At 37.1% G+C, this 25,435-nt stretch overlaps 1 protein-coding gene across 2 annotated transcripts; it reads left to right on the plus strand.

Annotated features, from left to right (window-relative positions):
* The first annotated feature begins 95 nt into the window (after positions 1–95).
* On the plus strand, positions 96–24,599 carry epsti1 (epithelial stromal interaction 1). 2 transcript variants are annotated; one of them, XM_030124061.1, is made up of 10 exons: positions 96–367; positions 2,645–2,703; positions 2,801–2,884; positions 3,562–3,638; positions 3,853–3,936; positions 7,873–7,946; positions 12,436–12,511; positions 16,531–16,598; positions 18,711–18,922; positions 22,906–24,599. In XM_030124061.1, exons 1-10 carry the CDS (start codon positions 210–212, stop codon positions 23,049–23,051), a joined length of 1,038 nt encoding a protein of 345 aa, XP_029979921.1. In that variant the 5' UTR covers positions 96–209; the 3' UTR covers positions 23,052–24,599. The 2 variants fall into 2 exon arrangements, with proteins under 2 accessions (XP_029979921.1, XP_029979922.1); XM_030124062.1 differs by having other exon boundaries at positions 3,565–3,638.
* The last annotated feature ends 836 nt before the right edge of the window (positions 24,600–25,435 follow it).

Raw genomic sequence — 25,435 nt, forward strand, 5'->3', positions numbered from 1 at the left:
AGTGTGGACCTTTAAAAACATATTCCCCTGTTTTTCCAGCAGATGGTGCTATTCTATTATAACCCCCAAAAAGTACTATTTAAAGTTTGTTGTAATTAGACACATCACTGCTGAGTCACTTTAACTTCCATGAAAAAGAAAACTGCTCTAAGGATTTGTGCAGCCACCTAGTTTGGGATTTCAGATCTGATCAGCTGTCAGTCCAGATAATGGATCCTGATCAGAACCAAAGAAACACAAGGAACCAGCTGAACTCCAGAGGCAGTGGGTCTGTACCTGGAAGTGATTTTCCACCTGAAAACCCTGACAGAAATACTCCTGAGTCTGACAGCAGAAATGCACAAACGACAGACAGACAGCCTCGGTAGTAAGTAGAAGATCTAATGTACTGAAATATGGGATCTACAGTCTATTCTATTGTGTCATGCATTTTAATTCTTACTTATACTAAACTTATACCAAAATAATACTAAAAACACCAAAATGTCTATGTTCCACTTATATGTACTTGTTAGTTTTCCTCTTTTGTTTTGTTTTAGCTTATATCATGTTCTTTACTTTCACTTTCGTTTCTCGGAATCAGAAACACAAACAGAGAGGTGGTGCCTTCAATGTTTCTCGTAAATCCAGTTACTTGGTATTTAAAGCCTAAGCCTAAGTCACTTTTTAGTAACAAGTTCAACAAAATTAACCATAAGAAAATAACTACAACAACTTTTAACTATAGTTACACTTCTTATACTTAATTCCATTTAGGTGAGGATAAATGGATTGTATTCATGTATTCTGTCCCACTGTCGAAAGACACGTGAAGGCAGCTGCATGTGTAACTGCTGTAAAATCTGTTTTGTGAAATACAATGAAAATAGGAAGTATAAAGTTCCTTAAAGCATAGAAATTGAAATAAGGAAACAGAGTTTCGTAGGGATTACTTTTTACACTTAAACTTACCTTTTTACTCTCACATTTACTTTTTTTTTTTTTTTTTGTACAATTAATGTTTCACTATTAAAGCATTAATAGTGCAAATACCAGCACCCACACCAATTTGTTATTTTCATTAACACTCTATGAAACAAGAGTAAAGGAGAAGCACACTCAGGTTGAGTATAAAGGTTTCAGATTTTTTATGGAAAAGGTGGTTCTTCTCACAACGTGACACTAAACAATTATTAATAAGCCCTTGAACATGTGCATTTTTTCTGAATCTTTGTTTTATATCATCCTTCTGTGACACACACTGAAATTAAACCTTAGATTTTCACTTACTCACTGAACTTGCAGAAACACACCACACACTGACTAGGAGCAGTGGGTAGACATGTCAGGTGCATGGGAGAAAAAAATGGGGGGGTTAAGTGTCCTTGCTCAATGGCACATCAGCCAACAATTTCTCTGAAAATCAAACTAACTAGTTTGAGAAATGGAACCAGCGACCATGCATTCATAAGCTGATTCTCCAACCTTTTAGACCACGGCTTCCCTCGTATCACTTTTGATACATCACTTTGCTGCATATAAACACAACAGATTGTTTTCATTTGCCAGATAAGTAAATTTAATAATAATAATAATAATAATAATAACAATAATAATAGTAATAATCCTACTATATAATGCATGTTTCGGCCCCGCCCCGTGTCCCCGTGTCCCATCGATGTGTGATCGATGTTTGTTACAGCACGGGAGGGCGTACGGGTATAATGCCGCTGTTGCACCACGGGAGGGCGCAATCGTACAAGGCACCACGGGTACAATGCCACTAGTAATAATAATAACTAAACTTCACAAGGACATCACAATGTGGTTAGTGTTATTTTTTAAGCTGTGATATAAATTTATGTAAAAACAGACTGAAAGTGAATAAAATACACTTACAGTATATCCAGAAATATCAGTAGGGATGATGATAAACAATTAACTTAATATACAGGGTGGGGAAGCAAAATTTACAATGAACATTTAGTTGTTTTTTCTCAGCAGGCACAACATCAGTTGTTTTGAAACCAAACATATATTGATGTCATAATCATACCTAACACTATTATCCATACCTTTTCAGAAACTTTTGCCCATATGAGTAATCAGGAAAGCAAACGTCAAAGAGTGTGTGATTTGCTGAATGCACTCGTCACACCAAAGGAGATTTCAAAAATAGTTGGAGTGTCCATAAAGACTGTTTATAATGTAAAGAAGAGAATGACTATGAGCAAAACTATTACGAGAAAGTCTGGAAGATACTATTAAAGAAGAATGGGAGAAGTTGTCACCCAAATATTTGAGGAACACTTGCGCAAGTTTCAGGAAGCGTGTGAAGGCAGTTATTGAGAAAGAAGGAGGACACATAGAATAAAAATATTTTCTATTTTGTCAATTTTCTTGTGGCAAATAAATTCTCATGACTTTCAATGAACTAATTGGTCATACACTGTTTTTCAATCCCTGCCTCAAAATATTGTAAATTTTGCTTCCCCACCCTGTAATATAATATATATATATATATATATATATATATATATATATATATATATATATATATATATATATATATATATATAGACTAGTATCGCCACAGGTACAGTTTTATCTACCAGATTTTACACCATACACAGTCATTTTAATCTCTCTGCGTCTGTCCTCTCAGTTCAGATGGATTCACCATGATCCCACCAAATGAGTCTCGACGGAGCAGTTTAAAAAAGAGTAGGCTGTTGTGTTTCACTGTTCTACCTATAACAGTCTATATTTTTATTAATATGAATGCCTGTTTCCAGAGCCATGATTATTTTTGTTCCTTTAGTTGCTCAGAAAGGAGAGGAAGATCTTCAAAGATGGAAGGAGACGCACAGACCTGCTGCTGTGCACGTGCCTCCAGAGAAGCTGGGTAAACACAACCAACATTTTATGCCTCTGAGCAAAGTCACAGCACAGTTATTGAGGACACTAGTGGGATTTGAGTTATCAAGAAAGTGTGTGGATTACTTTGAAATGAGCACATACAAATCTAAAATAGTATGAGAAATACCAAAACTTAAAAAAACAACAAAAACTGGCAACTTTGTACCTCCATTAATTGTCACTGAATCGTAAATATCACCATCTATCTATCTATCTATCTATCTATCTATCTATCTATCTATCTATCTATCTATCTATCTATCTATCTATCTATCTATCTATCTATCTAAATGTATTTTATATAGCACCACATCATAACAAAGTTCATCTCATGACACTTTACACCAGACACTAAATGGACCTAATCTGCTGTCTTTTAGGATTATTTTCATGCAATTACACTTTATTAATTATACAGGTCTGTCTACATTTTTGTCCGTAAAGTTGGAATTAAACATTTTTCACATTTTTGCATGAAATGATTGTGACAATGTGATTTATTCTTGATAGACAAAGTGTAACTGGGATTAGGACTGATGTGTATAAATAGAAATAAAAAAGAGGAATGTGTCAGAAAACAAAAAAAGCGCATGTCTGTTACAAACTATGTTGCTTTGTGCTATAAAGAGGTATAAAGTATATTCTGTTTTTTTATGTACCAAGGTGGTGGTGCTATTACAATGGCTGAAGCCAGGGAAAAGCAGTTTATAGGTGCACGTTTCTCCAAACTGCAGAAGAAGGTAAATGCACATTAATAGATTATATCCATTTGTTCATTAAATATCTATTAATGTAGCGTTGAAGTCCTTTGAGAAAGTGCTTAGAGAAAACATATTTCCCCTTGTGCCTATGTACGTGGACAGTGCTTTAATAACATATCGTGTTTAAGAAGCACAGGAAAGGAACGTGAGCATAATCACAAAAACATATTTCATGTGGCCTGTTTTATTTCAGTTGGAAAAGGAAGACATGGATAAGAGGAGGAGACAAGAAAAAGAGGAGGAGTACCAAAAGATGAAGGCCAAACAGAGAGAGAAGGTGAGAAAAATTAAAACAACAAGAATATATACTTTGGCCTGTTTAGTAAGATTTTCATGTGTGGAATTTATAATTGACAAAATCAGTCAAATTCATTCACCACCTTTATATTGATACTTCAAATATTCCGTAAACCCTTGAGTATATTTTATTACTGTTAAATCCTTCTGATAGTTACTTAAACAGTGAGGTGATGATTTACTTTATTTGTACATTCCTTCAACACCTCTATCTATTTTGGTTTCAGTTCAATTTACGGTACGTCTCGGAGTGTTTTTGACAAATCCCAGAGATTCATGTGAGGAATGTTCTGAACTCAGCTAATGGGCCTGAGCGTAGGTGGAATAACACAGCATTAACGCTGCAGTAATATCAAGTCCACTTCCTCCAGTAAAGAGTTGCATAGAGTTCAGTAAAAATGCACAGTTCCTGGCTCTGAAAATGCTTACACTCATTAAAAGTATCTGCATCCTACAGTAATTCTTATGTTTTATTTATTTGATTCTGTTGGGTTTCTGTAAATTGGCTTAGAGTCTGGTTTTTGACCAACTCCATATATAAAGTGTCATGAGATAACTTTTTTTGTGATCTGGCATTATATAAATAAAATTTGATTGATTGAGTGATTTAATTGGTTTTCCCCTGTAAGTCGCTTTGGAAAAAAGCGTCTGCCAAATGCATAAACATAAACATTTATTTTGAGTGAATGTAGTGGTGTTATGTATGGAAATATGGTATATTCATCCTCCTTAGACCCAAGGACATACATTTCACAGTTTTGTTTTGTTTTTTTTTTTACATATATTTATTTGAATTTTGAATGTTAGAATCACAGTACATACAGGGGTTGGACAAAATAATGGAAACACCTTAAAAAATTAACTAAATATAATTTAATATGGTGTAGGTCCGCCTTTTGCGGCAATTACAGCCTCAATTCTCCGAGGTATTGATTCATACAACTTGTGAATTGTTTCCAAAGGAATTTTAAGCCATTCTTCAGTTAGAATACCCTCCAACTCTTTTAGAGACGATGGCGGTGGAAATCGACGTCTTACTTGAATCTCTAAAACTGACCATAAATGCTCAATAATGTTGAGGTCTGGGGACTGTGCCGGCCATACAAGATGCTCAACTTCATTAGAATGTTCCTCATGCCATTCTTTAACAGTTCTAGCTGTATGGATTGGGGCATTATCATCTTGAGGTGAAGGTGTTTCCATTATTTTGTCCAACCCCTGTACATACAAAGTGACCATAGACATACAATATGAACTATAGTAACCCCAGTCCCAACCCCCTATCATCTATCAAGGTTTACAAAGAGGAGAAAGTAAATGCATAAATAAATAAAAATTTGGTACATAAATTTAAACAAAGTTACAGAATTAAACGCATAGTGCAGTACCATTAAAATATGTCCCGACAGCAGATCGACACGTAGAGCCAGTGTAGAGCATGGCATACTAGTGTTATTGCAATACACCCAATAGCAAATGGGTGCTTCTATGAAACTGGGTTCATTTTGGTACCTGACACTTTTCCAGCTTTTTAAATGCAATAATAGAAGAGAAATTTAGACATATTTCACCCCAGGATGTATTTAATGATGACCTCAGATAAACGCAAAAAACCAAAAAAATTATACACTTGCTCTGAGCCATCCCAAAATGAATAAATTTTTAATAAAATACTGGGGCCAAAAATAGGACCAAAACTGGGACAGGAAACACTACCTAGGTGTCAGTGCATTTGATCTGGAAAACATGGCTTGAAAAGGTCGTATATACCGCTATAAATAAAGACACTGTTAAATTTGTCGATCCTTGTGGTTTTTCTAATCCAGACATGCAGGTTTTTCATGAATCTCAGTCTCATTCCAGGTTTCACACATAACCTATCGTGTCCACTGGTGTTACACACAGAACCTGCTCAGTTAAATGCATATAAATCGCAAATGATTTTGCAACAGCAGTCATTTTTGTGAAACACTCTGCCTTGCATAATTAGTTCAATTCCCAAAATGTACCTGTGAGAGAATAAAGAGATATTCAAAAAAATAGTAGCGCGTAATGTTCGTGTCCTTTTGACTGTGTTACATACAGATTTTTGTATTAAATCTAATGTAAAATAATGTAAAAATGTGTTTTATCTCAAAAATAGTTTCTCTTTTATCTCACTAAGTATTTATTTTTTAAATAGACGCAAAGTGCTTCCAAACTTGCTTCGTAACATTAGTCTACATCTGTTTTGAATTTTTTGCCCCTCTGTCCTGTTTTTAGGGACCAGTTTCATAGAAGCACCCATATACATTTAAAAGTTTCCCAGTTTCACTTAAAAGATACTGTCCATTGCAAAGGACATTCCATTAAAAAAAAAAAAAAATAAATTAAAAAAAATTTTTTTTTTAAATGTATCTGAAAAAATTATTGCATTATGTAGTTTCCAATCAAGACAATTGTTTAATGTAAAAAAGCAAAAATGTTCACTTTTCCTGCGTCTCAGGAGGTTAAGTAAAAAAACACTTTAACCTTCGGCCTCTAGATGTCAGTACAGACAAACATCCACCTCAATCTGGAGTAGAGGGGGCTTTTACACTCTTACAGCAAAGCCTTGAAATTTACCTGATTGATGGTCTCGTGGTTTTCTAGAAACCAAAAACAGCTCCTCACTTAGTTCTCAGACATGTTATACGCCACATGTTTCTCTGCTCTCTGTCTAATAATGGTAAACAGGCCGCTACATGTGCATGCGGAGGGGAGATTAATGAACGTTAAAGCTGTATTTTACAAACTTTTCCTGTTGTGCCATGAGCTGTGTGAAGCTATGAGAATGTAATGAAATATAGGGCTTAGATTTTGACACTAAATGAGTAGAAGAAAATAATTAATTCATCTTGACCTGCTTGTGGTTGGAATCCAGGGCTAATTAAAAGACCCAAATGAATTATTAAGTATTAAAACCTCAGTGACTGAATGGCCGCACCTCCCTGCTTCTGGGTTCACTCATACTTTTTTGTTTTGTATGGCAGAAATATTCTGTTTCAAGTGGATCCCGTAGGCTAGAGATGCCAGGAACACCGCAATAAAATCTCAAAATGAAAATCAAATTTGGAGACAAACACTGCTGAAATTACAGATGACCAAGAAGGAATGCCATCCTATTTAGTTTTCCTTCAGAGAAAAAAAGGCTCAGATTTATAGGACAATGACTGACTGCTCACTTAAAATGTTGGACACAATCATCGAAGTAGAATACATATGTTTAACCTCCTAAGACCCAACTATGGGTTTTCTGTCCACATATGTGGGCAAGACTTTCACAACTTTATACAAAAAAAAAAAAAAAAAAAAGAAAAGAAAAATCTCCACCACAAAGGACATTCCATAAAAATTTTAAAAACTGCATCTGAAAAAACTGTTGCATCATGATGTTTCCAATATAGGCACTTATTTAATGAAAAACAAAAAAAGCTTGTACTTTGCTGGCATTTCCTGGGTCTTAGGAGGTTAAGGTGATTTTTGCAGGTCCATTATGAGCATGTTTTACCTCTGGTACATGATGAAAGGAAAAAAAACGGAAAAATACAACATGTTTCTGTGGTGAACTTTTATCGATGCATTTTATTAAATATTTTTTAGCTCAGAATGACTTGGTGACTGATAAGGCAGTTTTTGTTAAGAATATTGTGAACTTTACTTCACAGATGAGCACAACAAACTTTAAATCTTTGCATGAACTGCTGTATATGTCAGTAGGTTTGACTACAGTCCAAGTATCACAGTGACTATAGGACAACATGTCTGATTGTAAGTGGGAAGAAGTCAGTACCACATCCCTCTTTATGCAATATGCTGGTTGTCACATACATCACAGTGTAAAGCTGGTTTGGTGGCTGTACATCCTGCACCTACTTAAGATGTAATGCATTTGTAGGCGGAGCGCCTGGAGAAGAGGGAGCGACAGGAGGAGCAGACAAGGAGGGACCAGTTCAGGCAGGATCACCTCAGGTCAGCCATGGATCAGGTTTACATTGGGTCTCATCACTGTCATTGTGTGGTATTGTGTTGTTTTGTTTGCTCTACTGTGTTCTTTCCTGCTCTGCAATGGATCTTAGTCATAGATGTAGCATCAGATGACACCACCTCCAAACCTTTACAAAGAAAACACCTAATATATAAGCCTTTGCTGACCTATAATTATTGGTGTAACTTTAAGCAAGAAGTGTTTTCTATTGGCACAGCATAGCATCCAAAAATATTACAGAAGTCACAAAGACTGGCGACATTGGTTTTAGCTATTTAAATTATATATGGCTGTGATTCCTGATTTATGTTAACATCAAAAATAATTCACAGTTGGAGGATAGTGGAGCATTAAAGTTTAGGATAAGAGATGAAGACCCAAAAACAAAGGTCAGTGTTGTAGAGACTGAGGTAGGACCATTTTATTCACCTTGTATGGGACTAAGGTCCTCCACTTTCCATAATGCACCTGTCAGGTGGTACGTGTTCAACCCATAAACACCCAGTGCTACTTTTGTACCAGTTCCCAAATGAATTTTTCTCTTAATTTTAATCTTACTTAAGTGATTTATCACCATTTATTATAATATTATGCTTTGTATTTGTGTTTCTTTTGTGATAATCATGTACTTTCCTGTATTTAATTCACTGATCATATAGAGGTTCATGAAAGCTCAGAGTAAAGTTGAGGGTTATTATGTCAGAAACAGAGAAAACTGAAGACAAAATGACTTTTTTAACAAAATCTCGCATCAATTGAGCATAAACCAAGTGTGTCCATCCACCGTCATTGATCCAACTCCATGGGTTTTACTGGTGAATCAATGCTGTAGAACAGTGTTATTCAACCTTGGGGTCGCGACCCCACGTGGGGTTGCCTGGAATTCAAATGGGGTTGCCTGAAGTTTCTAGTAATTGATAAGAACAAGAAAAAAAAATACTGATAGAAATATTAATGATTCAATATATATTTTATTTTAATTAAGACACCACACACTTTTCCCGATAAAAATCAAGTTAAAATAAAATGCAGGATATAATATCTGAGAGGGCATATCTTGCTTGACCTGATCATGTGACTGTGTGCGTTACTACGCTTCAACCTGCCTGGACACAGTCACAGTCAGAAAACCGGACCGTACAGAGAATGGAAACATTTCTTTGCCCTTCTGGCCCTGCTAAGACATCTGAGAGAAACTGAGAAGCAGACACCAAAAAGGTGCATTATATACATTATATAGCCTAAATGTCATTTAAAATTAATGTTTATTTGCAACATAGTATAGCAAACTATTACATGATAAAAAGCAAATTAATTTTGGCAAAAAAAGAAAAAGTCTCTTTTGAATGTCTGGGGTCGCCAGAAATTTGTGATGTTTAAATGGTTAAAACGGTTAAAACGCCAGAAAAGGTTGAGGACCACTGTTGTAGAAGATGACGGTGTTTCCACATTCACTACGGAGCCTCTGAACGTCCAAATGGGTCATATCTGATGACCATGAAAAGATGACAAACTGCATTTTACACCAATTATTCATGTGTTAATAGGATTAATGGATGAACAGGTGTTAAACAGTTTAGCTCAGTAGATGGTTTGTGTCACCGGTGGCTTTTTAGGTCTTTATGGGTTAATACATCATGCCACATCAGTCTTTAACTCTCAAAACACAGGCCACAAGTAACCAACTTCACTAAACTCCAAGAGGACTTGAACAGCTTTGCAGCTTGGGCAATATTCCCTGTAACAAATAAATTGACTTTGACATGTTTGGTCAGTGAAGTGTCCCTTCAAAGTGTTTTGGGTATTATAGTGGGTGGAAGCAATAATGACTTTGACTCTCTTCTGGCTAGACAAGGTTTTCATGCTGTATTTTGCATCAGACCGTGTTGCATCAGATGTTTTTTGAATACTGAGAAAAACTGCTTGTCAAGTAGCATCTCTGGCATCCTTACAAGATAAACAAAAACAGGAGACAGTAAACCGATGTGTGATACTGAAGAAACAATGAAGACATTTAGAAAAGGTGCTATAGAGATGTAGAGGGACACATTAGCAGATCAGATGATTGTGAAAGGAAGAGCAATGTCAGAAAAGGATAAACAAACTTGGTTGACCCTGCAGAACTCTAGGACTGGCCTGTGCAGCTACACAAGTGTTTTTGCATCGGGCTTTTTTCTTAAATGTTGCTGCTAAATAATAAAAAAAAAAAATGCCACTGACTTAACGTAACGTGCATGATGGACTACATTTATTCATGCACTGTGATAAAGTAGTGGAAGTATTTATAATACATTTGAAAGGCAAATATTGGCCTACATTGGGTTTTTTTTTTTCAGCTTTAGTTGCTTTAAGACGCAGATTTTACACCACACATAATTTAACAATCTTTTAAAATTCAACACGTTGTTAAAAATTAAACCAGTGGTTTTTAGCTTTTTTGTTTTCTGGCATCTTACAAAAAGCAGAGTGCTGTCAGGCTCCCATTTCAATTATATATGAATTGGTAACAGCTTTACCAAATAGTGAACTTTCCCTTTAAGCTCCTCATATGGTTTCATTTCAGTAAATGTTTAAATCATACAACATTTCACCAAAAATCCAAGATTAGGGAAAAAAGCCCTGAAACTGAAGACAGATTTGTGCAATGGAACTTTGTTTTCCTTCTCTCTAATTTTTCTTATGTGATAAGCCCTGTAGATTTAGCTTGTGTCACAGTATATAAAATTGGATATAAAGTCTCTCAAACTGGCTCCAACAACACTGATGCTTGAGTACAACTAATCTAATGGTGTCAGTAGCAGTGGCGGATCTAGAAAAAATGTAAAGGGGAGAGGGGGGGGGGGGTGCAGGAGGATGGTTGGGTCCAGGGTCGGAGCCCTGGAAGGAGTTCAAGGGGGGTGAATCAAAGCAAACTTAACATTATAAATGCTTCAAACCACATAAAACTGTATTTTTTTTTTTTATTATCATACACTAATAAAATGAGAGCAGTTTAACCTGACTAATGTGATGACTTTTGGAACCAAAGGAAAGAGTTCACTTTACTAAGGTTGTACTCAGTTATGGCATTGAATTCCATTGCATTCCAAATAATTTAAAATGAGAAACAACTGGATATAGAGGTATAGGCCTATGTTTGACAACTTTGTGTCATTCACTCAGTCACTGGTTGTGTTCCATGGTAACTCCAAGATATTTAAAGGGGTCATATTTTGCTAAACCCACTTTTATTAGTCTTTGGTACATTTATTTGTGTATTTGGACCCTAATAGTTCATAAAGTTTGAATTTGTACCCTCCAGGTGCTGCAAAGCTATCTTTATATTCATTTTGTCAAAATTCGAGTGGAGTTCTACAACCTGTTTCAATTCCTTCTTGATTTGTTACGTCTATAACTAGTTACATCACTACATTTGCACATATAAGGTTGTAGTCCATACTGAAAATATGTCCAAACTTCGAGCCGATTATCTAAAATGTTCAGTTGTTGGTTGTATTAATGAACACAAGTGGCTGAACAGGACAGAGCAGCGCGGAGGAGGTGGGGTGTGAAGTGGCTCATTTGCATTTAAAGGGCCAGCGCTCAAAATGACCTTTCTGGTGTCATTAATCAGAAATAGGGTTGAATATAGACCTGTGGAGTTGAATTATTGAAGAATTCAGACCCAAGCATAGCATTTACAGTTTATGTAGACCACAGGGAAATGTTTTAAAATGCATAATTCCGTAATGTAATTCCTTTAATATTCAGTCCGTGCAGATATACAGTTCTATATTAATACATTACATACCTTCTGTGTCTGCCTGTTTGTTTTTAATGCAGACCCAAAAGCTGCTTGAATAGACAGCTGTCTCTTCATAATTAGACTTTAGTCTAGTCTAGGGATGTGCACAGAACCCCCCCCCCCAATATTGAAATATATCGATGGCCAAAAAACAAAACCTCCTATTTGCAAATTTTTAGATTTTGAGTTTTCACATTAAATGGTGAGAACAAGGATGTATTGCTAACACGTAATATAAAAAGAGAGTCTGAGAACAGTAGAATATGCTAGGATATCTTTAACAAAGACCATACTGTAGTAAAACTAAACCTATTTTTTGTTTCCTGAAAAAAGTGATTTTTTCTGATAGGAGGTTTTGTATTCTGGCCATCAATATGTGGAAGGATAGCTCTGCAGGTCTGCAATGTGGGAGACCGGGGTTCGAATCCTGGCAAGACCAGTCAAAATATTCTCAATATTTTTCATGTTCAAACGGGGGGGTGACGCCGCTAGGTAAAACCGCCATTGCAGTAGTAATGTATGTGTTAAAGAGACCTAACAAGTACTTTTACTTCAGCTCTTTCACCACATGTTGTTAATATTTGAATGCAAAATGTAAATACAGTGTCCCTCTATTGCTGTGCTGGTAGTTTGACCACAGGAAATGGTCAGAAAATTTAACCTGGTAATATCATGTATGTTCAATGCAGAGTGACTGAGAATTTCCTGCAGAGATTGGAGAGGAGAGCACCACATCCACAGACATCCACAGACGCATCATCCACAGTAAGCCAATGTGTGTGTGTGTGTGTGTGTGTATGTGTGCATGCCCTTGTATGTTTGCGTACTCTTCACAGTGCATCAGGTTGTTGGTAGATGCAGTACGATGGTACGTGCATGAAAGCACATACACATTTACTGCACTGTTCTCAGGGTTCAGTGTGGACTCTCATATCTGTGGCTGTGGGGTCGGAGACTGAGGCACTGTGGTAATTCACACCAATACATTTGCCTTTGAATGCTGTTTTCTAAGCAAATACACTTGGGTGCAGAGTTTTTATCGTCTGGAGCTGCTCTGGAATTAAGCAGTATCCCCTGTAGGCTGGCCGGGAGCGAGGAGCCCCATTCCCCTACAATTATCTCCTGGTCAGAGCTGGGGCACGCAGCAGTAGAGCAAACTGACGGCTAACAAAAAGGAAGTGTAAATACACAGAGGAATAGGCCACTGCTTTTCCTCTCTGTCTGTTAATGTTGCCTGTCTCCTCTTTTCACTCTCCTTTGTTTTCTCTGCTTCCTTTTCTCTTTTCTTAGTCTCTCTTCCTCTCTGTCTGTCTGGTTTTCCAGGGAGGGAATAAGTGGAAGGCTAGCAGAGTTCAAGGGACTTCCCAGAGTTCACACTGAGCAGAGACAGAGACACAACATGACTGTGAGGAGTCTACAGCACACAGAATAGAATGGAAGAACCTGTGTTAGTAAAAGTACCTGGAGAAAACCCAAACACTCCAAACAAAAGAATAGAAAACAAAAGGGGGCAACACTTGCTCTCACTGTAAGAAAATTTAAATTAAATTAAAATAAAAACATTCCTCCCTTTTTTGGGTAAACACTGCTGCTATAAATCCTGAAATAAATAGCTGTAAGTCTTAAAAGTGAAGAGGTCAGATAGAGAAAATGACAGTTATTCTTAGCTCAGAAAACATTCATTTATTAGATAGTGCTGACAGCTTCTGTCAGGAAGCCAGACATGGTGCTAATAGTCTCCTCCACCCCCTCTTAGTGTCTGTCAGTGGTGTTAAAGGGAGAGACTGAGCAGGAAACGGCCTGAGGACACACTGTATGCCACATTATATTATACTGTAACTGACAACACTGTTAAAACTGCACACACAGCTCCCTCAGTGGACAGGGAAAATGTTTGCTTTCTGGGCTTTTCTCACTGTTGAGCATTTCTTTTCTTTGTTGTTTTTACTCTTTCTATGTTTTCTTTTCTCACATAGAACTGATGAAAACTTAGTACTGATAAGAATGGGATTGACTGAGGGTCAAACTCCAGTACAGGAAAAGGAGCTAAATCATTTGATTTTATTACTGCATCCTTCATCACGCAACATCGTCCTGGGTTACAGTCATAAATAATTCTCTGTGTAATGGTGGGATACACACAGCAGCGCACCGACAGGCTAAATAGTTGATCCAGTTCACCGGATGGTACCAGGGTTACAGACAGAAACAAAGACTCACCTCTTCCTGCCCCCCTCCTTCTCATCTCATCTCATCTCACATCTCATCTTGTCTGACTCCTCTCCTCTCCTCTCCTCTCCTCTCCTCTCCTCTCCTCTCCTCTCCTCTCCTCTCCTCTCCTCTCCTCTCCTCTCCTCTCCTCTCCTCTCCTCTCCTCTCCTCTCCTCTCCTCTCCTCTCCTCTCCTCTTTCTCCCAGGCTGAGCTCTTTCAGATAGACGTCACAGATTAGGAGATGAAAGCTTTGCGGCTTCAGGGCAGCAAAAGTCAAACCTCTTGATGTGGTTCTGACCGGGACCCTGGGATCTGTTGTTCTTTCAGCAATGGCTCCATAAGACAGATTGATCTCCCCTTATCCACTATTTGTGGGTGTGTGTGTGTGTGTGCATGTGTTATGCAAGTGTGTGAATGGGAGATTTTATGCTAAGCTGCTTTGATGGGAGCAGAGTGCGGTGCAGGTGGGCTTTGTGTTCCACCGTCATCTCATGCTGTTGTTATGAACCACCTCCATGACCCACACTGTGGGAATTTAAACAAGCACTTTTGTGCTTAAGTAGCTTAGTCAAGTACAAATTTCAAGTACTTGTACATTTTGTGAAACTTCATACTTCTACCCCTCTAAATTCACAGGCAAATATTGTCTGACAGTTTTATCTACATTGTCCACAAGTCATTCAAAAGTGTTTATTTTTAATGTCTATGATTGTATTTTTTTCTTGGATTGAGAAATTTCACCTCTTTCTTAGGATAAACTCTTGAATTACCTGAAAAATCCCCACTCACACATTATAGACATGTCATTATTTTATAGAATATGCATCGCTGCAGATTAAACTACCCATAGTATTGAAAAAATGCCCAAATGAACTCAACCTTAAACATCTTAAACATCTACAACTATTAAATGCAGCATTAACATTTGTGTGGCAGTAAAATCGATAAAAGACATCATATTTATTTAATAATTAAACACTGATAGGGACTAGTTTCCTACACAGTGACTGCTTTTACTTCTCATACTTTAAATGCATTTTACTTTCTGAAACTGGTCCCTAAAAACAGGACATGGGGGCTAAAAATTCCAACCAGATGTAGAGTAAGGTTATGAAGCAAGTTTGGAAGCACTTTGGGTCTATTTTAAAAATAAACACTTACTGAGATAAAAGAGAAACTATGTTTCAGATAAAACACATTTTTGTATTGTTTTTATTCAGGAATCCGCATGTAACAAAAGGACACAAAAATTATGCGCTGCTATTTTTTGAATATCTTATTATTCTCTAACAGGTACATTTTGGGAATTGAACTAATTATGTAACGCAGAGTGTTTCACAAAATTGACAACTGTTGCAAAATCGCTCGAGATTTATTTGTGTTTAAATGGGCAGGTTCCACATGTAACATGAGTGGACACAATGGATTACACGCGAAACCTGGAATGAGTCTGAGATTCATGAAAAACCTGCATGTCTGGATTAGAAAAACCGCTAGGATCATCAAATTTAACAGTGTCTTGAATTATAGCGGTGTATAAGACCATTTCAAGTCATGTTTTCCAGATCAAATGCACTGACACCAGGGTAGCTTTTCCTATCTTAGTTTTGGTCCTATTTTTGGCCCCAATATCTTGTCAAAAATTCATTAATTTTAGGATGGCTCAGAGCAAGAGTATAATTTTTTTTTTGCATTTATCTGAGGTCATCATTAGGTATATCTCAGGGGGAAATATGTCTAAATTTCTCTTTTTTTATTGGGTCTAATCAGCTGGCAAAGTGCCAGGTACCAAAATGAACCCAGTTTAATAGAAGCACCCATTGTTAAAATTACTTTAATAAGGATATAAGTAATAACTTTAAATTACAGTGGAGTATTCTGACATTGTGGTATTACTACATTTCTTTGACTACCTTTTCCGCTGTTCATAAATAGTCATGCTTACCCTAATTACATCAACTCTGGTCAAGTCATTATTGTCAGTAAAATGCAGGGGTAAACAATAAAAACAAAAAAGATGCCATAAACAGCTGTCTTACCGTCTTCATATGGTTTAGTTCAAATGTTTAGGAAATGATAGGAATTCATTCCCAAACCAAAACCAAACTGACTCAAAAACTTTGCTCACCCTCATTTCATTAGCTTTGGTTTTTAACATGAGGTGAGTTTGGTGAAAAGATGTTCCTGGAAAAGAAGCTAGTAAAATTTGCATGGGTAAACAACAACAGCAAAGATGCTGTAAACACTTATCTTACCATCTTCATATGGTTTAGTTCAGATGTGTATCAAGTGCAGAGCAATCCATTGTCAGGCTTTTAAAACTAAAGTGTTGAATAACACAGGAATACACACTGGATTTACTATACAGACAAGTGATTTTTCCTTTGAACTGTTGCTCTAATAGTTTCTTTATCACCAGTGTAGTTATGTATTTACTATCGTCTGTGATAATATTATTTTCAGTGAATACTGATAAGATAACGTTCAAGTTCTTTGTCAGCTCTCAAGGACACATGACATGTAAACTATACTTTCCTTTATGCCTCTCCTTTACAATCTATACAACCTGTAGAGCGAGCCCCTGGAAGGTAAACAGAATGCGAAAAAGAGTGAGAGAGAAATACAGCTGGACCACAAGAGGTATGTACAACATTCATAGATTAACATTTGAGTTTTATTTGCTTTTGTCTGTGAAATTCAAAGCATTGTTGTAAAAACCATATCAATGTACATGTGAAACTGAGGCTCCAGATGCTTGTATTAGAGCAAGGTTTGTTGTTTGTTACATGCTTAAAGCTTAAAGCCATAATAACCAGGGTTGTGAATGTTAACCCATAAAGACCCAGTGCTGCTTTAATGGCAGTTCCCAAATGATTTTTTCTCTCTAGTTAATCTTTCTAAAGGGATTTATCACCTTTTATTACAATGTTATCCTTCATATTTTGCATTATTTCATTGAAAATCTGGTATTTTCCTATATATTCAATTTACTGATCATGTAGAAGTTTATTGAAGCTCAGATTAAAGTTGAGGGTTTTATATCAGAAACAGAGAAAACTGAAGAAAAAGTGACTTTTTTCAGCAAATATATCATTAAAGGTGGGGTAGGAGATGTTTTCCTGGAGCATTTTTTACTATATTGCTTAAAATCCCCTTCACACCCTAGTTACAACCAATTAATTAAATGCTCTAACACAAAAATAAAAAACTTTAGTCACCTGTGGAATGGACAGGACTGAAAAAACACCATCCAATCATTTTAAGCGTCCCATCGAAATGATTGAATGGTGATATGTCTATCAAAATCAACTGCCATTTGTCCCTCCCCCCCTCTGTATGTACTCCTCTTTGTGCATGAATCGTGCGTCCTCAGAGGCTTGGAGCACTTGTACACGAAACGAAGCCAGAGTCAGAGCTTGGCTATATTAGCATGGAAAGTTTGCCGACAAGCTGTTTTGTCACTAACATGAATCGCTAGAGAATGTAACGTTAGCCAGCTAGCTATGAATTGGGGCTGTTCTGCCGACAAACATAATAGTGAAATGTACAGATTACACTGTTCAAAGCAAACTATCGTGGGCTGCTAGCTTGACATCAGACTTACTGCAATCAGCTGTTCTTACTAACCCGAGATTACTTAGAACACGTATCAAAATAACAAGTGAAAAGTCCAAATTTTAATCTAATATATTGATATGCAGACCTGAATTCAAAGGTATGCACAGATCCATGAAGGGGGGAGTCAATCATAAGAGTGGGAAAGTATTGGAGGAGAATGAATGAACCCTTGGGAACAAGCATTGCCAGTTCCGGTACTCTGTAGGCGTGACTTCAGGGGGGAAGTCTGAAAAAAGGGGCTTGGACTTTTGAATTGTGTATTTTCAAAATGTTATTTGCTCAAACCATTTTTCCAGGATCTCCTACCCCACCTTTAACTGAACATAAAACAAGTGTGTCCCCAGATAGCAAAGAGACACTGGGATGGATCTGGAACAGAATCGCTGACCGATTCGGCCCAAAACCGCTTGGCAGATCTGGCCAGGTGTCCAAACGCACATCGGGCCAAAACAGATACGGCTCCACGAAACGGATTTTCTACAGAAACGGTCCAGCTCTGGCCCAGCTCTGTTCAATCACATCTAGAATATACACAAGAATCATGTTGGCCCAGATTTGTATTACGACTCTGGTCCGGATTCATATTATGATTCTGGTCCAGATCAGCATTACAACTTTGAAAATCAGTGTGATGGGAGACTGTTCTGGGCCAAATCCGTAAACCAGCACAACTCCAGAACTGCTAGAGAAAGCTGAAAGACAGATCAGATGCAGATTTGGTCCAAAGTCAGAAAACGGATGTAAGCTATAAACGGATGTAAAGGCTTTAATGTGGATCCGGCCCAAAGGTAATTGCTATCTGGATCCATCCCATGTCATTGATCAAACTTATTGGTGAAACAATGTTGTTGAAGATGACAGTGTTTCCACGGTAACTACGGAGCCTCTGAATGTCTAAATGGGTCATGTCAGAAAAGACAACAAACTGTATTTTACACCAATTATTTACATGTATTGATAGGATTAGTAGATTAACAGGTATTAAATAGTTTAGATGGTTTTGGTCGACGGTGAATGTTTTTGGTCTTTATGGGTTAAGAGTGCAATTTTGAATAAGTGACATTTGGCAATAACCAGTATTAAGTACTGTATATGTTTTATGTGAACCTTTGTTTTCTATATGTGTTTTAACAGTGTGAACGCAGCCTTCCTGGACAGAATTGAGGGCAGAAGCAGACAACATGAGGAAAAAACAAAGAGAGACGGAGTCAGGGAGGCTGAGCGACCCTGTTTGGCTTCTGATACTTTTGGAAACCAGTCGGTCCAAACCTCTCACCAACAACAGCCTCTCACTTACCTGAAGTCAGATTCAGGACAGAGCTGTTCTGGATGGGCAGCAGAAGCCGGTGAGCTGAGAATGGACGTGTGAATAACACTCTACTGTTTCTCACGCCTTTTTATAGTCTGGCTCAATGCTGGTTAACCAAACCTAAATCAGACCTGTGACAAGAGTTGCCCACCTCATCCTCTCTGTGATTGTCTGTTTAGTCTGCGTTAAATCAAAGGCTTTTTTACTGTATGCTTCAAAAACGTAGGCAGAAAGTTATGCGTGGTACGTAGTGACGCCGTAGCCCCTGGCATCGATACTTGCAGTTTGTGGGAAATGTGTGTCTATAAATGTAAGAAAGACACAATTTCTATTTTTAACAGAATACTTTGCTCATTGTGAATTGAGCAATATATCACACCCTCATTTAAGTGCATGTGTTTGGCACCAGCGCAGACAAACAAACACCGTATGCCGTTAGGATACTGCCAGTCAGACGGGAAAATTCTTCGGAAGAACTGAACCCAGGCCAGATTGACAGACTTTTGGCATCTAGCTGATTTAACATGCCAAGAGGTGTTGCCACTCCTTTTAATAATCGTCTAGACTGACAGACTGATTTCGATATCTGAATGGTTTCTGTACACCTTTCAAAGATTTGTCACTCACTTCTGAAGAAATAAAACAGAAACAGAGGATGTCATCATTATTACTTACCGAACTTAATTATTTCCTGCTACTGAACCTGTATGAACTGCATTTGATGAAACTTTCTCCTGATGAACAGTCAAAAATTATTAGACCATCAAAAGTCATCAAAAACAATGGTTCAAATACAAATCAAATACTAACTCTTGTGTGTATCATATGACTAAAACAGACAGAAAAAGACAACGTGGAATGCCTAAAAGCACTGTTTTTAGCAGTACAATGCCATAGATATTGATGTAAGAACTTAAGTCAGTGGTTTCCAACCTTTTTTGGCTCGTGACCACATTTTAACATCACAAATTTCTGGCGACCCCAGACATTCAAAACAGAGATTTTTTTTTGCAAAAATTCATTTGTTTTTGAGCTTTTAATAGTTTGCCATACTATATTGTAAATAAATGTTAATTTTAGATGACATTTAGTCTATTTAATGTATATTATTATGGACGGAGGCAGAAAAGTGAGAAGTGAGAATTTTATTTTCCTTGGTCAGGATATGTACAGTCAGTCCAGCTTGGATTTACAAGGCTGACAGTTAATACTGAACAAACAAGAACTCAAACTATGAATTATGAAAGAGCTGCAGCATCTGAAACTGACCACAATGAACATTTGAAAGATAAACAGTACCACAGCGCTTCAGTTTCAGCTTCACAGTTGGTCATGTTTTTTATGGATTGGGATTGTCCCTGTCAACTCACCATATATTTTTTATTTGTAAGTTTTTTTTTTTCTTTTCTGTTTTTTTTTTTTTTTTTTTTTTGTCAATTACTAGAAATTTCAGGAGACCCCATTTGAATTCCAGGCGACCGCACATGGGCTCCCAACCCCAAGGTTGAAAAACACTGACTTGAGTGATTTTGGTTATTAACAATAAAACATGGAAAATGGCTAGATATCAGCTCTTAAATTAAACTCTTATGAGCTATTTTTTGTTGTTATCATTATATTTGTCCAAACAAATTTACCTTCAGTTGTACCAGGCATTAAAATGAACAAGAAATTGAAGAAAACAAGGGTGGTCTAATAATTTTTTCCGCAACTGTATTTCTTTATTCATTTTGCACTTCCAGAAAAATAAGAGGTTAGATCACACATCTCCTGTCCATGTAAATATATGGCGCTCAGAGAGTCCACTCCTCCTCTTCTTACTGTATCATATTATTAAACCACCAACAAACCACAAATTATGACCTATGTTTTCCTGATATTTTAAAATGTAGTGTTTATCATTCTAACTCAGCCCAGGGTCTAAGACCATGAACAGCCCCAAAATGTAAGTAGTTTGCCCTTTGCCTGTGCGTTTTCTGACCCATGAATTGTAATGGAAATCATTGGAGTACTTTTTGTGTAGTCACAGTGATCACATAATCTCCAAGGCAAAGTAATAAATACATGACTTTTTCTAGTTCCTCATATTCCATCATCCTTCACTAACCTCGCATCCAAAAAGTAGCCACAGAGAGTTTTCTTTTTTCCTGTGTAGGGTTAAAGCATAAATACCCAAGAATATTTCAGATTTTTGGGCCTGGCATTGCTATGGTTGGCACAATCCTGCATGTCAGAATCCCACAACATCCTCAGTCCATGCTAGGCTGCATTCATGATATCCCCTCTATATTTTACCCAGTGTGCTGATCAGGGCTTTCCGTTATGTTGTTACCTGCCTGAGCCAGTCTCTTGCACGGTTGGGTGATTGCCTCTGTTAGTTGTCCCTGCTTTGGCATGCATGTAGGATTGTCTGGCCCCAGAGCTGGACCAGCCTGCGGTAGGGAGAACCGCAGAGACTCGGATCATGGATGTGGGTAGTTGTAGCAAACAGATGCCCAAGTAGTTAAACACAAGAAACCTGCCTGGGAGAAACGACAGCAGAGGAAGAAAGAGTGTACTGTTGGACTTGGAGTGCAATCTTAACCAAACAAATGAGGTAGTAGCACTTTGGGAAAAGGTACTCAAGTACTTTACAGATTTGAGGTGTGTGTAATATAGATTTTATGCAACTTTATACTTATATAGCGCTGTATCTCAGGGGAAAATATTGCATCATTAAGTCCCATGCATTTGTGTGACAGCTTTAATTACTTTGCAGATTACAGTTTTCATTTCCTTTCTGTCCAGTGAAAGCCACATGTTTCCAAATTAAAGGTGAAAGTTTTTATTGGTTGTGCATAATGTAAATTAACTCAAAAAACCCAAATGGATTTGCTCTACACTTTCACAAAACTGAAAACAGGCCTGTTTTTCCAACCTCATGGAAAGTTGACGTTTTAGAGATGCATGGTTTTTACAGGACAACACTAAAAAACATATGATAATTTTACTAAGTTTTACTTGTAGTAAAAGTATTGGTATTTGTACTTCACTTAAGTAAGTAAACTAAATCTGCCCTAGCTCAAAAACAAAACAAGTGGTGCCAAACACAATAAACCCCACCCCTCGCAGGTATTGTATCTTATTTTGGCATTGATCCAGCTGATGTTATCATGTCAGTGCATGTGCTGATGCCAGCATATCAATTGCCTCTATATATGTGACCAGTTTGAAGTAAATTGAAACAAAATGTGTGTTTTTATAAATGTGAAATTTCACCCATTATAAGTAAATGGGAGAAGAAAAAGATTTTAAAAATTCATAAAAAATCTGAAATTTGACCTACTTTTCCCAAAATGTAACCACCTCTATTCTCGGTAACTGGCAATCTATAAACCCAGTTTGGTTTGAATTCAACCAATTGTTTTGTTACTACAGACATTTGAAATTTCACCTAAAAAAGGGAAAAAAGATTTTTAAAAATTCATGAAAATAAAAAAAAATTTGACCTACTTTTCCCAAAATGTAATCAGATCTGTTCTGGGTCACTGGCAATCTATAAACCCAATATGGTATGAATTCATCCAAAAGTTTGGCTGCTAGAGTGTTAACAAACAAACAAACCGGACCAAGAACAATACCCCTTGCCTCTCCTTCGGGGGTAATTAACTCAAAAACCCAAACTGATTTACTCTACACTTTCACAAAACTGAAAACAGGCCTATTTTTCCAACCTCATGGAAAGTTGACTTTTTAGAGATACATGGTTTTTACAGGACAACACTTGTAATTTTACAAAGTTTTACTTGTAGTAAAAGTATTGGTATTTGTACTTTACTTAAGTAGGTAAACTCAGTCTTCTCTAGCTCAAACACAAAATAACATATGTAACACAAAGACATCAGTGTTTTCTGTGTGAGACTGGGACAAATTGCACTGGCAATCAAAGAAATGCTTTTCTTTTTATCTGAGCCCCTTAGGACCGAAAATAAATAAATTAGGTTTTGCATGAGGATTATTTCTTTCCTGTATGCTTTCCAGACCCAGAGCCTGACTGCGAGTGGAACTTAATGAAACTGATGAGCAGCTTTCCAAACTACGACAGATGCTTCCTAGAGGACATCCTCACCCAGTGCAACGGTGATTACCAGCAGGCGTACGAGCTTCTCATCTGCACGCTCAGTTGAATTTTATGTGTCTTCATTGAAACGACCGCAGTGCCTCAACATTGGGTTCGGAACTCATAGAGCTGTGTTCAAATAATAAAGGTGCACTGGGAATATAAGAGAATATGCTGACAGCACTATAGAACTGCATTAAATATATATATACCTACACGACAGTATGTGTTTCTTGTAATCTGTTTGTGATTATGCTATTAATCATTGAGTTTTTGGTGTCTTGTATCTGTCTGCATGCAGGGGTGAGTCATGCCGGGTTTTAGTCCTGACATAAAGCTGAATTGATGTTCATTTTTACCAGTTTAGTTGAAGGTCAATAGCGTGACTCATATCTTCAGATCATATTTGGGGTTCTTAATTAAATCAGTATGTGTGGATGGAGTAGAGCTCTACCCAAATGCATGATGCTTTTTGTTTGTTTTTTAAAGGCTATAATCAAATTCACATGTGATATATTGTATCTATGGTAAGATGGTGACAAGCATCGTTGGAGAGTCCTCATCATACACAGGTTTTCTGTAGAAGGACCTTTAGTATGTGGTTTTGGTTTTTGATAGGTTTATTATGAAACACCTCTGTTCATTTGTCATTGGGTTTGTTCTGTGCCGTAGCCATGTCCAACCTTTCTCTGGCTCTAGCCTTTTATCAAACAGGATGGGGTTTGTGGATGTGCAGTGGGCACGGAGCTGCAGTCGGAGCTGTAAATCCCAGTCCGATAACGAAGCCGAACTGGACAGCAAAGATGGTTATCACCTGACCGATACAACAGCGGACAAAGGGTGGTCCTCTTAATACGGGGGACTAGAAATCCCCGTTTAGTTTGGTATGAAGTCATACTAGGAGCTTTGGCCTCTGATGTCATCCAGCAAAGAAACAATGGAAGCATCACATCTCTGCTCAAATGAGGAACATAGAAGGTGTTGAGAGATTTTGTACCAATAGAAAAACTGATTAAAAAAACCTTCATGTTCTTACAAACTATGCAAACTAGTTTACAGTTGTAATAAAACACAGTATTTTTCAAGGTTTGGATGAGATAACAAATACTGCAGCAGAGGGGAAACAATTTGTTTGACTCTAAATTTCAAACATACACCCAAAAACACAAGCTCACAAACCAAATGTGTGGCGCTTGTTTAATCTGCACAAAAGATAAAATGTAAAAACAATCATTTGTGGTTCTAGTGGGAGTTTTTAGTGCTGTATTTATTGACAACAGTTTATCAATCTGCATGTACTAATGTGTAGGAAAATCACAGCAGCCAGCTGTTGTTCAGAAAGAAACGCTGACATAACTGCCCACTCCTGCATTTCTGTTTGCGGACTGATTAAACAAACAAGATACTACATGTTAATTGTTGAGCTATTGTGTATTGGATTGTTTTGGACAAAGCCAAGTGAGCTGTTTAACCAACTTACTGTTAATGTAAAATAGCTTCATATTAACCCTTTCATGCATAGTGGTCACTACAGTGGACAGCTATTCTACTGATGTTCTCTTGTATATTCATGGATTTTGTTGTTTTAGTTCCATATCAGCCAACATGCATCATCCCATACACTGCTATTCTTACCATTACTGTAACTTTGCTGTTCTTGATAAACCTGATCTGCACTAAAATGTTTGAGTATAAATCAAATGCTTGTTATTGTTATTAGACTGCAATTTTTAAAACAAAATGTGTTTCTTTTTGCATATTGTCTCCATGAAGTGAGTAATGACTAGTATTAGAGTATGTTAAAATGTGAGAAAACATCAGATTAGCAGTTTTAAAAAAGTCTTTATTTCATAGATTTCACAAAGTGTATCAGTAAATACACATTTATTTGCTTCAAAAATTAAACCCATCAAAAATTAAACTCCATGAAAAATAGGTTCATAAAAAATTTTCAATCACATTGTTTTTTTAATGCCTAAAGAAGAATAAAAACACTTGTTTAAGGCTCTCATAATTCATGCATGAAAGGGTTAAAGACTTCACATACTTTAAGCACATTATGTTTCAAAAATGATTATATTACCCTTGACAGAGTTAGTTTGCTTTACTGAAGTTAAACCTGTTGCTGGGAGTAAGTTAAAAACTTGGAATAGGTTATATCCAGGGTTCAGGCAGTGCTCGGAAGAAAGAGGTCTTGGTTTGACATTAGGTCATAAAATGCAACTCACACAAGTGTAGAAATAAAAGCATGTGTGTTTGGTAAAGTGCGGGTGTTCTTTCTGTGTATCACTGTATCAAGTAAACAGGAAAAACCTTGAAATGAACTGGCTGTGTGTATGTGCATGTGGGTAGAGTGAGCATGCTGAGAGGTGGGGACACTCCACTGCTCTGTCGCCTAATCAATACGGTTCAGCGAGTGTCTGCGAGCTGATGAAACACTGGTGCGCAAAG

Source organism: Sphaeramia orbicularis, chromosome 21 (assembly GCF_902148855.1).
Source record: "Sphaeramia orbicularis chromosome 21, fSphaOr1.1, whole genome shotgun sequence".
NCBI classification, from domain to species: Eukaryota; Metazoa; Chordata; class Actinopteri; order Kurtiformes; family Apogonidae; genus Sphaeramia; species Sphaeramia orbicularis.